Source organism: Oncorhynchus gorbuscha, linkage group LG10 (assembly GCF_021184085.1).
Source record: "Oncorhynchus gorbuscha isolate QuinsamMale2020 ecotype Even-year linkage group LG10, OgorEven_v1.0, whole genome shotgun sequence".
Lineage (NCBI taxonomy): Eukaryota > Metazoa > Chordata > Actinopteri > Salmoniformes > Salmonidae > Oncorhynchus > Oncorhynchus gorbuscha.
Window position 1 is genome coordinate 35,124,811 of NC_060182.1, and position 15,706 is coordinate 35,140,516.

General features: G+C 43.8%; 1 protein-coding gene across 3 annotated transcripts in view; it reads right to left on the minus strand.

Moving 5' to 3' along the window:
- The window catches only part of LOC124045965 (diacylglycerol kinase alpha-like), a 42,500-nt gene that overhangs the window by 11,361 nt on the left and 15,433 nt on the right, over positions 1–15,706 (minus strand). For all 3 annotated transcript variants that reach the window (XM_046365822.1, XM_046365819.1, XM_046365821.1), the window contains exons 9-15: positions 13,795–13,912; positions 13,308–13,396; positions 13,014–13,133; positions 10,213–10,311; positions 6,956–7,042; positions 6,428–6,501; positions 6,251–6,325 (exon numbers count right to left, since the gene is read on the minus strand). In XM_046365822.1, coding sequence (XP_046221778.1) covers positions 6,251–6,325; positions 6,428–6,501; positions 6,956–7,042; positions 10,213–10,311; positions 13,014–13,133; positions 13,308–13,396; positions 13,795–13,912 — 662 coding nt within the window. The remainder of the gene's footprint in view (positions 1–6,250; positions 6,326–6,427; positions 6,502–6,955; positions 7,043–10,212; positions 10,312–13,013; positions 13,134–13,307; positions 13,397–13,794; positions 13,913–15,706) is intronic.

Below are 15,706 nucleotides of genomic sequence, written 5' to 3' on the forward strand. Positions count from 1 at the left end.
TGCAGGCCCTACGACAGTACAGCATTATTCAATAATCCTTTATTCTTTCTAGCTCTGAGCCTGTCATCTCGCTCCCTATGCTTCATGTCGCTTACTGTTCGCCTCACGCCCCACACTGCATTGATTTCCCATGTAATACTGTCCCAAATTCGATGCCATTCACCACTCCATTTCCCATGAGTAAGATATTTTCGTGGCGCATTACCTGCCTGCTCAACACTTGTATCTCTCTTTCACTGAAATTCTTTTTTAGTCTGTTTGTCTGCTTTCTTTTGAACACGCAGAAATGCCTCGCATAGTTTATAGCCTATGACTGAGCCTAATTTGATCCAAATCCATCGAATTGGTTGAGGAATGTATTTATTCGCACAATGTTGATCTTTGTGTCATGTTTTGTCTTATATTGTCTTGTCATTTTGCTTTTCCTTCTGTTCGTTTTCCCCCTGCTGGTCTTTTTAGGTTCGTTCCCCTTTTTCTCTCTCCCTTCCTCTCTCTCTTCTCTCTATCGTTCCGTTCCTGCTCCCAGCTGTTCCTATTCCCCTAATCAATCATTTAGTCTTCCCACACCTGTTCCCTATCTTTTCCCCTGATTAGAGTCCCTATTTCTTCCCTTGTTTTCCGTTCCTGTCCTGTCGGATCCTTGTCTATTGTTCACCGTGCTGTGTCTGTGTATCGCCCTGTCGTGTCGTGTTTCCCTCAGATGCTGCGTGGTGAGCAGGTGTCTGAGTCTGCTACGTTCAAGTGCCTTCCCGAGGCAACCTGCAGTTCATGATCGAGTCTCCAGTCTGTTCTCGTCATTACGAGTGGAATTATGCTTTATGATTGTAGATTTACTTTACTGGATTAAAGACTCTGTTTTCGCCAAGTCGCTTTTGGGTCCTCATTCACCTGCATAACAGAAGGATCCGACCAAAGAATGGACCCAGCGACTACAGACGCTCGTAACACTGCCGTCGAGATCCAAGGAGCCATGCTCGGCAGACACGAGCAGGAATTGTCTGCTGCTCGCCATGCCGTGGAGAACCTGGCCGCTCAGGTTTCCGACCTCTCTGGACAGTTCCAGAGTCTTCGTCTCGTGCCACCTGTTACTTCCTGGCCTGCCGAGCCTCCGGAACCTAGGGTTAATAACCCACCTTGCTACTCCGGGCAGCCCACGGAGTGCCGCTCCTTTCTCACCCAGTGTGATATTGTGTTCTCTCTCCAACCCAACACATACTCTAGAGAGAGAGCTCGGGTTGCTTACGTCATTTCACTCCTTACTGGCCGGGCTCGAGAGTGGGGCACAGCTATCTGGGAGGCAAGGGCTGATTGTTCAAACAATTACCAGAACTTTAAAGAGGAGATGATTCGGGTTTTTGACCGTTCAGTTTTTGGTAGGGAGGCTTCTAGGGCCCTGGCTTCCCTATGTCAAGGTGATCGATCCATAACGGATTACTCTATAGAGTTTCGCACTCTTGCTGCCTCTAGTGACTGGAACGAGCCGGCGCTGCTCGCTCGTTTTCTGGAGGGACTCCACGCAGTGGTCAAAGATGAGATTCTCTCTCGGGAGGTTCCTTCCAGTGTGGACTCTTTGATTGCTCTCGCCATCCGCATAGAACGACGGGTAGATCTTCGTCACCAAGCTCGTGGAAGAGAGCTCGCGTCAACGGTGTTTCCCTGCTCCGCATCGCAACCATCTCCCTCCTCTGGCTCAGAGACTGAGCCCATGCAGCTGGGAGGTATTCGCATCTCGACTAAGGAGAGGGAACGGAGGATCACCAACCGCCTGTGCCTCTATTGCGGATTTGATGGACATTTTGTCAATTCATGTCCAGTAAAAGGCCAGAGCTCATCAGTAAGCGGAGGGCTACTGGTGAGCGCTACTACGCAGGTCTCTCCATCTAGATCCTGTACTACTATGTCGGTCCATCTACGCTGGACCGGTTCGGGTGCTACATGCAGTGCCTTGATAGACTCTGGGGCTGAGGGTTGTTTCATGGACGAAGCATGGGCTCGGAAACATGACATTCCTTTCAGACAGTTAGACAAGCCTACGCCCATGTTCGCCTTAGATGGTAGTCATCTTCCCAGTATCAGATTTGAGACACTACCTTTAACCCTCACAGTATCTGGTAACCACAGTGAGACTATTTCTTTTTTGATTTTTCGTTCACCTTTTACACCTGTTGTTTTGGGTCATCCCTGGCTAGTATGTCATAATCCTTCTATTAATTGGTCTAGTAATTCTATCCTATCCTGGAAAGTTTCTTGTCATGTGAAGTGTTTAATGTCTGCCATCCCTCCCATTTCTTCTGTCCCCACTTCTCAGGAGGAACCTGGCGATTTGACAGGAGTGCCGGAGGAATATCATGATCTGCGCACGGTCTTCAGTCGGTCCCGAGCCAACTCCCTTCCTCCTCACCGGTCGTATGATTGTAGTATTGATCTCCTTCCGGGGACCACTCCTCCTCGGGGTAGACTATACTCTCTGTCGGCTCCCGAACGTAAGGCTCTCGAGGATTATTTATCTGTGTCTCTTGACGCCGGTACCATAGTGCCTTCTTCCTCTCCGGCCGGGGCGGGGTTCTTTTTGTTAAGAAAAAGGACGGTACTCTGCGCCCCTGCGTGGATTATCGAGGGCTGAATGACATAACGGTTAAGAATCGTTATCCGCTTCCCCTTATGTCATCAGCCTTCGAGATTCTGCAGGGAGCCAGGTGCTTTACTAAGTTTGACCTTCGTAACGCTTACCATCTCGTGCGCATCAGAGAGGGGGACGAGTGGAAAACGGCGTTTAACACTCCGTTAGGGCATTTTGAGTACCGGGTTTTGCCGTTTGGTCTCGCCAATGCGCCAGCTGTTTTTCAGGCATTAGTTAATGATGTTCTGAGAGACATGCTGAACATCTTTGTTTTTGTCTATCTTGACGATATCCTGATTTTTTCACCGTCACTCGAGATTCATGTTCAGCACGTTCGACGTGTTCTACAGCGCCTTTTAGAGAATTGTCTCTACGTGAAGGCTGAGAAGTGCTCTTTTCATGTCTCCTCCGTTACTTTTCTCGGTTCCGTTATTTCCGCTGAAGGCATTCAGATGGATTCCGCTAAGGTCCAAGCTGTCAGTGATTGGCCCGTTCCAAGGTCACGTGTCGAGTTGCAGAGCTTTCTAGGTTTCGCTAATTTCTATCGGCGTTTCATTCGTAATTTCGGTCAAGTTGCTGCCCCTCTCACAGCTCTTACTTCTGTCAAGACGTGTTTTAAGTGGTCCGGTTCCGCCCAGGGAGCTTTTGATCTTCTAAAAGAACGTTTACGTCCGCTCCTATCCTCGTTACTCCTGACGTCACTAGACAATTCATTGTCGAGGTTGACGCTTCAGAGGTAGGCGTGGGAGCCATTCTATCCCAGCGCTTCCAGTCTGACGATAAGGTTCATCCTTGCGCTTATTTTTCTCATCGCCTGTCGCCATCTGAACGCAACTATGATGTGGGTAACCGCGAACTGCTCGCCATCCGCTTAGCCCTAGGCGAATGGCGACAGTGGTTGGAGGGGGCGACCGTTCCTTTTGTCGTTTGGACAGACCATAAGAACCTTGAGTACATCCGTTCTGCCAAACGACTTAATGCTTGTCAAGCTCGTTGGGCGTTGTTTTTCGCTCGTTTCGAGTTTGTGATTTCTTACCGTCCGGGTAGCAAGAACACCAAGCCTGATGCCTTATCCCGTCTGTTTAGTTCTTCTGTGGCTTCTACTGATCCCGAGGGGATTCTTCCTTATGGGCGTGTTGTCGGGTTGACAGTCTGGGGAATTGAAAGACAGGTTAAGCAAGCACTCACGCACACTGCGTCGCCGCGCGCTTGTCCTAGTAACCTCCTTTTCGTTCCTGTTTCCACTCGTCTGGCTGTTCTTCAGTGGGCTCACTCTGCCAAGTTAGCTGGTCATCCCGGTGTTCGAGGCACTCTTGCGTCTATTCGCCAGAGCTTTTGGTGGCCGACTCAGGAGCGTGACACGCGCCGTTTCGTGGCTGCTTGTTCGGACTGCGCGCAGACTAAGTCAGGTAACTCTCCTCCTGCCGGTCGTCTCAGACCGCTCCCCATTCCTTCTCGACCATGGTCTCACATCGCCCTAGACTTCATTACCGGTCTGCCTTTGTCTGCGGGGAAGACTGTGATTCTTACGGTTGTCGATAGGTTCTCTAAGGCGGCACATTTCATTCCCCTCGCTAAACTTCCTTCCGCTAAGGAGACGGCACAAATCATCATCGAGAACGTGTTCAGAATTCATGGCCTCCCGTTAGACGCCGTTTCAGACAGAGGCCCGCAATTCACGTCACAGTTTTGGAGGGAGTTCTGTCGTTTGATTGGTGCGTCCGTCAGTCTCTCTTCCGGGTTTCATCCCCAGTCTAACGGTCAAGCAGAGAGGGCCAATCAGATGATTGGTCGCATACTACGCAGCCTTTCTTTCAGAAACCCTGCGTCTTGGGCAGAACTGCTCCCCTGGGCAGAATACGCTCACAACTCGCTTCCTTCGTCTGCTACCGGGTTATCTCCGTTTCAGAGTAGTCTGGGTTACCAGCCTCCTCTGTTCTCATCCCAGCTTGCCGAGTCCAGCGTTCCCTCCGCTCAAGCGTTTGTCCAACGTTGTGAGCGCACCTGGAGGAGGGTGAGGTCTGCACTTTGCCGTTACAGGGCACAGACTGTGAGAGCCGCCAATGAACGTAGGATTAAGAGTCCAAGGTATTGTTGCGGCCAGAGAGTGTGGCTTTCCACTCGCAACCTTCCTCTTACGACAGCTTCTCGTAAGTTGACTCCGCGGTTCATTGGTCCGTTCCGTGTCTCCCAGGTCGTCAATCCTGTCGCTGTGCGACTGCTTCTTCCGCGACATCTTCGTCGCGTCCATCCTGTCTTCCATGTCTCCTGTGTCAAGCCCTTTCTTCGCACCCCCGTTCGTCTTCCCTCCCCCTCCCGTCCTTGTCGAGAGCGCACCTATTTACAAGGTACGTAGGATCATGGACATGCGTTCTCGGGGACGGGGTCACCAATACTTAGTGGATTGGGAGGGTTACGGTCCTGAGGAGAGGAGTTGGGTTCCGTCTCGGGACGTGCTGGACCGTTCACTTATTGATGATTTCCTCCGTTGCCGCCAGGATTCCTCCTCGAGTGCGCCAGGAGGCGCTCGGTGAGTGGGGGGTACTGTCATGTTTTGTCTTATATTGTCTTGTCATTTTGCTTTTCCTTCTGTTCGTTTTCCCCCTGCTGGTCTTTTTAGGTTCGTTCCCCTTTTTCTCTCTCCCTTCCTCTCTCTCTTCTCTCTATCGTTCCGTTCCTGCTCCCAGCTGTTCCTATTCCCCTAATCAATCATTTAGTCTTCCCACACCTGTTCCCTATCTTTTCCCCTGATTAGAGTCCCTATTTCTTCCCTTGTTTTCCGTTCCTGTCCTGTCGGATCCTTGTCTATTGTTCACCGTGCTGTGTCTGTGTATCGCCCTGTCGTGTCGTGTTTCCCTCAGATGCTGCGTGGTGAGCAGGTGTCTGAGTCTGCTACGTTCAAGTGCCTTCCCGAGGCAACCTGCAGTTCATGATCGAGTCTCCAGTCTGTTCTCGTCATTACGAGTGGAATTATGCTTTATGATTGTAGATTTACTTTACTGGATTAAAGACTCTGTTTTCGCCAAGTCGCTTTTGGGTCCTCATTCACCTGCATAACACTTTGAATGAGATAGCAAGTTGCTAGCTAGGCCAATCCTCTGTAGCGCCCCAAAGTTTCAAAATAAAAGTATTCACCTAAAAACTTTAAAAAAACATTTAATTGTATAACATTTGATAGAATATTCTAATGGCCAACACAGTAATAAGTTGACATTTATATAAACTTCGGTCAATTGAACAGTTTACTATAATTTTCGTGGTTTGAATACTTAAAGGACATCTACTGTCAAAGGTTTTGAAGAACGTGTCAAAGAATCCACTAGACTACCATACTTTTAAAAAAAGTTAGCAGAGCTGTTCTATCATTCTGATGCATGCTTTCGCTTTTAGAACTTTTTGCACTCAAACAATAAGATAAAGTTCATGTTTCTGGTAATGAAATTATTTTAAGGCTCACACACAATCACACTCCCAAAAAAGTAAACATTTTAAATGTCTTTTTTTTGTTGATTCAAAGTAGCTAAATATACCTTAGTTGTCCAATTAGTGACGCATCACAACAGAGTCGTTTTTCATTTAATTCTCATACTGGTCTCTACCATATGCCGTTATCCATATGGGAAATCTTACCCCGGTCCAGGTCCACCATTGGAGAGGTTGTACACCTGCCGTGGATTCAGCAAATACTGAAATTTGCGCAGAACTCTGAAATAAAATAACTTGTCATTGTAAAATACGAAGATTGTCATGGTTTCTTGTGAACTATAAAATGCCCAATTGTGTAGGAGTGCTCACGAGTAGCCTCACCTTTCGCCCTGCTTGCCTCCACTTTTAGGGTTCACAAACACTAGAAGAGGATGAGTGTCTGGTACCGGATTAATCTGTTCAGGGATAAATAGTTCCAGGTTACAGCAGTTTCACAAATGGAGACACAATGTTTACATTGTCAGTGTATTCAGATGGAATATGGCTGTGAGAAACTTCCCAGCGACAAACTCTAAACAAGGTCAAAAATAGTTAGACACTGCTGTTCATGTGCTCATGTAACAGTAGAGCTTCCGTCCCTCTCCTCGCCCCAACCTGGGCTCGAACCAACCTGGGACCCTCTGCACACATCAACCACAGTCACTCATGAAGCATCGCTACCCATCGGGCCACAAAAGCCTCGGCCCTTGCAGAGCAAGGGGAACAAGTACTTCTAGGCATCAGAGTGAGTGACGTCACCGACTGAAACACTATTAGCGCGCACCACCGCTATCTAGCTAGCCATTTCACATCGGCCACACTCACACCAAGTACTATCCAGGGGTCTTGTGACAGGGTACTAGTATGTACCTGAAGCACCTGTCCATCAGGAGTGGTGTTGTGGTCACTGTCGTCGGCTGAGCTTGAGGAGCCGTTCTTTATGCTGTTTGACCTCTCCTAATGGGGCAAATGGAGAAATGGACAGGCAATTAATGTCATCTTTAATTATTTGTTACTTTTATTTCAATTTTTTTTTTTTAGGTATTTTCTTAAAACTGCATTGTTGGTTAAAGGCTTGTAAGTAAGCATTTCACTGTAAGGTGAAACACCTGTTGTATTCGGCGCATGTGACAAATAACACTTCATTTGAATTGCGCAAAGACCAAGAGGGGTGATTCATCACAAGAGTAGAACAAAAAACAACAACATTTAATACATAAGGGTCCTTTGGAGGAAGGATTGTTGACATACACTGAGTGTACAAAACATAAGGAGCACCTTCCTAATATTGAGTTGGACCCCTTTTTGCCTTCAGAACAGCCTGAATTTATCAGGGCAAGGTGTCAAAAGTGTTCCACAGGAATGCTGGCCCATGTAGACTCCAATGCTTCCCACAGCTGTATCAAGTTGGCTGGATGGCCTTTGGGTGGTGGACCATTCTTGATACACACACGACAAAAAAATCCAGCTGCGTTGCCGTTCTTGACACACTCAAACCAGTGCGGCTGACACCTACTGCCATACCCCGTTCAAAGGCACCTACTGCCATACCCCGTTCAAAGGCACCTACTCAAAGGCACCTTCCTCCCCAGGCACCTACTTACCCGTTGATATTCAATTACCCCGTTCAAAGGCATCTTGTCTCATCCAACCTGTGGGGAGTCTTGGCCATTAACCCTCTGAATGGCACACACTCCAATCCATGTCTCAATTGTTTCAAGGCTTGCTCTGTAATATATGAGTAGTAGTATTAATATAATTTTATTTTTTTGTATTTTTACCCCACTTTTCCTCCCCAATTTCGTGATATTCAATTACGATCTTGTCTCATCGCTGCAGCTCCCCAAATGGCTCGGGAGAGGCGAAGGTCGAGTCATGCGTCCTCCGAAACATGACCCGCTTCTTAACACCTGCCCGCTTAACCAAGAAGCCAGCTGCACCAATGTGCAGAAGGAAACACCGAAATCAGCCTGCAGGAGCCCGGCCCGCCACAAGGGGTCGCTAGAGCACAATAAGCCAAGTAAAGCCCCCCAGGCCAAATCCTCCCCTAACCCAGACGACGTTGGGCCAATTGTCACGGCTGGTAGTGACACAGCCTGAGAACGAACCCGGGTCTGTAGTGACGCCTCAAGCACTGCGATGCAATGCCTTAGACCACTGTGCCACTCGGGAGGCCTATGAGTAGTATTTTGTTTTCAATAATATTTTTCTTATATTAATTTATGAATATTGAAAATACCTCATTTTTGATTTGGCAAAATGTTCAATATCTTGTTAAACATGATGATACTCCACGTCTACAGGACAGGAGGTTGGTGGCACCTTAATTGGGGAGGACGGGCTTGTCGTAATGGCTGGAGCGTAATCAGTGGAATGGTATCAAATATATCAAACACATGGTTTCCACGTGTTTGATACCATTCCATTGACTCCATTCCAGCCGTTATTATGAGCCGTCCTCCCCTCAGCAGCCACCACTGATCTACGGGCATATCACAGTTCCAGAATTGTATCTCTGCTACTTTTAGAGTTATGATCCAATTTGTATGCATTACCAACAGAGTGAATGTGAAAATCGATTCAAAATGGTTGACCTCTGCTGGTAATTTGCAGAATGTGCAACAATACAAGTAAAAGGAGGAGTGTGATTGGTTACCATGCCAATTTCTCTGTTTAAAGCTGCACTATACAGAAATCCCTCCGCCATTTCAGTTTGTGACAAAACAAGCATATTTCACAAAAAACTGTTGTGAAATATTTTCCATAACAAAAAATATTGTATTTTCATATGTTTGAAGCTGGTGTACAAAACCAAAAGTAAAAGACCCAAAAATAAAATGTACGAACTGGAAGCCTAGAAATAGCACACATAGAACATATATACCACTTCTTAGACTTGCTTTCAATGAGATTGGCAGATCTATAACTCACATTTCTATGTGCATTTGGTCAGGTCACCCAAAAAGTTACATATTGTAGCGTTAAAATGGGTCATAACTTTGATATGCCTGTAGAATATTATGTTCAATGATATATTGAAACATTTGCCTAATCCAAAATGGCATATTTTCAATATGTATGTTTATTTATTTCAATATTCATAAATTAATGTAAGAAAATTGTCATTGACATCAAAATACTATTCATATTACAAACACCAATTTTTGCTTTGTAGCACTTACAGATGAAACATTATGGAGTCAAAGGAGGCCTGGGTATTGCAAAAATGTCACAAATGTTCCAATTTGAACGAATTACTTCTCAACTATGCTTTAAAGGGGAAATCAGTAGTTGCTACATCTACATCATGAGCTTAGTTCAACTGCTGTTACTCATCAGAACTGCAAATAGGAGCTTTCTTTCTCCAATGTTTGTAAACAAAAAATGTAAACAAACACGACAAAACTATAATTTTGATATCATGGACGGTCAATCCTTACATTCATAGCTATGTCTATGAATTTGAGATTGATTCAATTTCTCCACCCTCATCCCTCAGCTTTTTACTGAACCATGGGTGCGAGGCCACTTTGTTATTGTTCCTACTGCTGATTGCCGCTTTAAGATACAAATGTCAAATATATTTCAACAATCCTTCATCCAAAGGACCCTTCGATTAATTAAATATAGTGAAAATCCCAAATCAGGGTATTTTTTGTTCAGGATCACCCAGAGGCACAAAATAAAACAAGAAGCAATGACAATATTTTTTTTATATATATTTTTTTTACTAGGCCACTCAGTTAAGAACAAATTCTTATTTTCAATGACAGCCTAGGAACAGTGGGTTAACTGCCTGTTCAGGGGCAGAACGACAGATTTGTACCTTGTTTGTACCTTGTCAGCTCGGGGATTTGAACTTGCAACCTTTCAGTTACTAGTCCAATGCTCTAACCACTAGGCTACCCTGCCGCCCCAATATGATAACCAAATGTATCGTTTCTCAAGCTGGACATTTTAGATATCCTACTATTACCATTGCATATGAGTGAATGTTGTTTTTAAGATAAGAAAAAAGTTATTTCGCATAGTTACGGTTCCTAAACATATATATTTGTGAGCTTTATACAGTATATTCCATTTTATAGTGTTGGACCACTGTAACAGGGCAGTAGATGATCCAGTACCTTTATAACAGGGTAGATAGCCCAGGGGGGGAGGATATGGTCTCTGAGAGGTCCACAGTTACAGTCGGAGGGCTCCTGGGAGGCACAGTCATCATGGCGCTGGAACACAGTAGCAGCCAGAGATATAGCAAGCTCTTATCAAATTCTTAATGAATAAAGCTAATAACATTTTATTTCTAAAACCCTTTCTACATCAACAGTCACAAAGTGCTTATATTATATATATATACATATATACACATATATATATATATATATATATATATATATATATATATATATATATATATATATATATATATATATATATATATATATATACACACACATATATATATATATATATATATATATATATATATATATATATATATATATATTTATTTATTTATTTTTTTACAGTTGAGTCTTTTATTTTTATAACTAAAAAAATAAAAACACCACCCCAGTGCTTTATTGTTAAAATATGTAGTTCCAGACGTACAGTGCTTTGCGAAAGTATTCGGCCCCATTGAACTTTGCGACCTTTTGCCACATTTCAGGCTTCAAACATAAAGATATAAAACTGTATTTTTTTGTGAAGAATCAACAACAAGTTGTCATGTTTTGTCTTATATTGTCTTGTCATTTTGCTTTCCCTTCTGTTCGTTTCCCCCTGCTGGTCTTATTAGGTTCGTTCCCTTTTTCTCTCTCCCTCCCTCTCTCTCCTCTCTCTATCGTTCCGTTCCTGCTCCCAGCTGTTCCTATTCTCCTACTCAATCATCTAGTCTTTTCACACCTGTTCCCTATCTTGCCCTCTGATTTGAGTCCCTATTTCTCCCCTTGTTTTCCATTTCTGTCCTGTCGGATCCTTGTATTATGTTCGCCGTGCTGTGTCTTTGTCTCGCCCTGTCGTGTCTTGTTTCCCTCAGATGCTGCGTGTGAGCAGGTGTCTGAGTCTGCTACGGTCGGTGCCTTCCCGTGGCAACCTACAGTTAATAGTCGAGTCTCCAGTCAGTCCTCGTCACTACGAGTGGAATTTAGTTTTTTATGTTTTGTTTTCTGCTCTGATTGTCCAGGAGTATTGCCTATATCCATTACTGGAATAAAGACTCTGTTTTCGCCAAGTCGCTTTTGGGTCCTCATTCACCTGCATAACACAAGTGGGACACAATCATGAAGTGGAACGACATTTATTGGATATTTCAAACTTTTTTAACAAATCAAAAACTGAAAAATTGGGCGTGCAAAATTATTCAGCCCCTTTACTTTCAGTGCAGCAAACTCTCTCCAGAAGTTCAGTGAGGATCTCTGAATGATCCAATGTTGACCTAAATGACTAATGATGATAAATACAATCCACCTGTGTGTAATCCATTCTCCGTATAAATGCACCTCCACTGTGATAGTCTCAGAGGTCCGTTAAAAGCGCTGAGAGCATCATGAAGAACAAGGAACACACCAGGCAGGTCCGCGATACTGTTGTGAAGAAGTTTAAAGCCGGATTTGGATACAAAAAGATTTCCCAAGCTTTAAACATCCCAAGGAGCACTGTGCAAGCGATAATATTGAAATGGATGGAGTATCAGACCGCTGCAAATCTACCAAGACCTGGCCGTCCCTCCAAACTTTCAGCTCATACAAGGAGAAGACTGATCAGAGATGCAGCCAAGAGGCCCATGATCACTCTGGATGAACTGCAGAGATCTACAGCTGAGGTGGGAGACTCTGTCCAAAGGACAACAATCAGTCGTATATTGCACAAATCTGGCCTTTATGGAAGAGTGGCAAGAAGAAAGCCATTTCTTAAAGATATCAAAAAAAAGTGTTGTTTAAAGTTTGCCACAAGCCACCTGGGAGACACACCAAACATGTGGAAGAAGGTGTTCTGGTCAGATGAAACCAAAATTGAACTTTTTGGCAACAATGCAAAACGTTATGTTTGGCGTAAAAGCAACACAGCTCATCACCCTGAACACACCATCCCCACTGTCAAACATGGTGGTGGCAGCATCATGGTTTGGGCCTGCTTTTCTTCAGCAGGGACAGGGACGATGGTTAAAATTGATAGGAAGATGGATGGAGCCAAATACAGGACCATTCTGGAAGAAAACCTGATGGAGTCTGCAAAAGACCTGAGACTGGGATGGAGATTTGTCTTCCAACAAGACAATGATCCAAAACACAAAGCAAAATCTACAATGGAATGGTTCAAAAATAAACATATCCAGGTGTTAGAATGGCCAAGTCAAAGTCCAGACCTGAATCCAATCGAGAATCTGTGGAAAGAACTGAAAACTGCTGTTCACAAATGCTCTCCATCCAACCACACTGAGCTCGAGCTGTTTTGCAAGGAGGAATGGGAAAAAAATTCAGTCTCTCGATGTGCAAAACTGATAGACATACCCCAAGCGACTTACAGCTGTAATGGCAGCAAAAGGTGTCGCTACAAAGTATTAACTTAAGGGGGCTGAATAATTTTGCACGCCCAATTTCTCAGTTTTTGATTTGTTAAAAAAGTTTGAAATATCCAATAAATGTCGTTCCACTTCATGATTGTGTCCCACTTGTTGTTGATTCTTCACAAAAAATACAGTTTTATATCTTCATGTTTCAAGCCTGAAATGTGGCAAAAGGTCGCAAAGTTCAAGGGGGCCGAATACTTTCGCAAGGCACTGTAGCTCTTGCAAAACCACTCCATTAACAGATTTCACAACAGATTGTGATGTAAATCCTCTGTGTGGAAGAAAACACCTGGCCTAATAATTCCAAGGGCCTGACTCTCACGACCACAGATCTACTCAGGAGCCCTCCCTCCTCACCATGGAGTGACACCAGACACAGTGTTTTCCCGTCAGCCCGTGATAACTCTTGATCTTCTTCTGACACTTGTCACACTTCCCAGAGTCACAGTTCCCACTGACCCAGTCATGGGTTGGAACCTGAGGCAAGAGACACAGGCCCAGTAAGATGCAAGACAGACGCTGTACATAAACAGGGACAAAGAGAATGGCTCAGACATTCAAATTACAACATACACTAAGAATGAAGAGGCATTGGAAATATTAACATTTTACAATGGAATTTGCAGTTGTTTGGAAAAAAAACACTCATACCCCTGTGTCTTTCTTAGATTTGACATAGGTCCTGGTACAGGGAGCTGGGTTTATGTTGGCACACCGTCCATGGACCGTGTATTTACAGCCTTGAAAACAAGGACAAGTAAACAATGCATTACGTCTCTCCATTGTTGAACTATTATTGTCATTATCTCTCATTTATTGATTCAATTAATCATGTTAGTCAAGACTAGAAACGAGGTTGACGATTAAGTAGTCAATAAACATTGCCACTACATTGTTTTTCTATTAAACTTATTTGGAAATATACTGCAATGCATTGGGTGTCATAAGTCATTATGACATATCTTAGCATACATTTTAGCATAATCCGATTATGAGTATGAGATTTCATTAACTTGCTTTCAATTACATGATCAGGATAGATGTCTTTCTGCTCAAAAATGAGCATTGGGTGGATTGAATGATTGAGAATGTTAAGTTGTATTGCCCTCTAGTGGTGAGACTAGATAGTGTCACTCACAGGTGCAGCAAAGCCCCTGTTTCCTTAGTCCTAGCAGCATGCTCTGACAAACGTTGCAGTAGACAGGCTTGTTGAAATGCTTCATCCTCCATAGGTGCTGCCCATCCTTCTGAGTCATCTGGGGGTGAAAGGGGAGAAAATACATATTATGTTTACCATCAATGAAATATATAAAGTATGTGCTTAGAATTTTTTTTAATGTAGTTTGCTGACAATTTTTGCACACTTCTAGAACAAACTCTGAATCTCAGGGTAAATGTCTATACTCCGCTAATCTAATATACTATACTAATCTAATCTCATATTTGGAAAGCACTATGTAAGCAATGCAAGCATTGATACACATCTCATTCTAATATTGGCTCATGGTTGGAAATGGGGGTGTCATCTGCCATTAGTGATTCTATTAGCAGCAAAAATCATCAACACCAATCCTAACCCAGCTAGCACATTTCATATTGGGCACAGATGTCAATTCCACGTCTCTTCCACATTGGTTCAACGTAATTTCATTGAAATTACATTAAAACAACATTGATTCAACCAGTGTGTGCCCAGTTCCTTGGAAGTTGTGGGAATGTGTGTAGGGTGTTTTTAGTTTTTAGATTGTTGCTTGCAAGTTCCTTGTATGTTTTCCTGGGAGGTTTTAGTAACGCTCGGAGAACGGAAATTCCAGGTTATTTGAAGCGAATTAAATAACATTCTGAGAGCATTCTCTAAATGCTTTCTTATGGTTATTAATTAAAGTTTTCTTACACTAAGAACAAAATGTAAAGGTTATTCAGATGTTTTTAAAATAACTTCCGTAAAACCTTTAGTGAATGTTTCAATTAGACTTTTAATGACACTGCAAGTACAGATATAAATTAATTTGCGTGGAACACATTTTATTTTCTATTGTGACGCAGCATCAGTGAAATTCACACCTATGATCTTCTATTCTCTATCTGTATCTGGGGAAGGGTATAAGACCATTTCTAGAGTGTTCAAAGTGTCGTAGAGCACAGTGGTCTCCATTGGGAAACTACTACCCAGAGTCTGCCTAGAGTTGGCATAACTGAGCAAGAAGGACCTTGGTCAGGGAGGTGACCAAGAACCCAATGACCACTCTGGCAGAAATACAAAGTTCCTTGGCGGAGATGGGAGAACCTTCCAGAAGTCTCTACAGTACTTCACCAATCTGGGCTTTATGAGAGTGGCCAGACGGACTCCTGAGAAAAAGGCACATGACAGCGCACCTGGAGTTTGCAAAAAGGCAGGTGAAGCATAAGGCAAAAGATTCTGTGGTCTGATGAGACAAAGATGTAACTCTTTGTCCTGAATGCAAAGCGCTATGTCTGAAAAAAAACAGGCACAGCTCATCACCTGTCTAACATCATCCAAACCGTGAAGCATGGTGGTGGCAGCATCATGCTATGGGGATGCTTTTCAGTGGCAGGGTCTCCGAGACTGGTAAGGATAGAGGGAACAATGAATGGAGCCAAATACAGGCAAATCCTTGATGAGAACCTGCTTCAGAGTGCAAACAACCTTAGAATGGGGCGAAGATTTACGTTCCAACAGGACAATGACCCCAAGCATACAGCCAAAGCAACGCTGGAATGACTTCATTTTTTGAGTGGCCCAGCCAAAGCCCAGACTTGAATCCCATTGAACTCTGAGGAGAGACTTGAAGATTGCTGTTCACCGCCACGTCCCATCTAACTTAACAGAGCTTGAGAAAATCTCCAAATCAAGATTTACGAAGTTGATACAGACATACCCAAGATGACTTAAAGCTGTACTCGCCTCCAAGGGTGCATCAACAAAGTATTGACTCAGGGATGTGAACACTTATATAAATGAGATGTGTCTGTATTTAATTTTCAAAAAATGATCAACCATTTCTAAGCATGTTTTTCACTGTTATTAT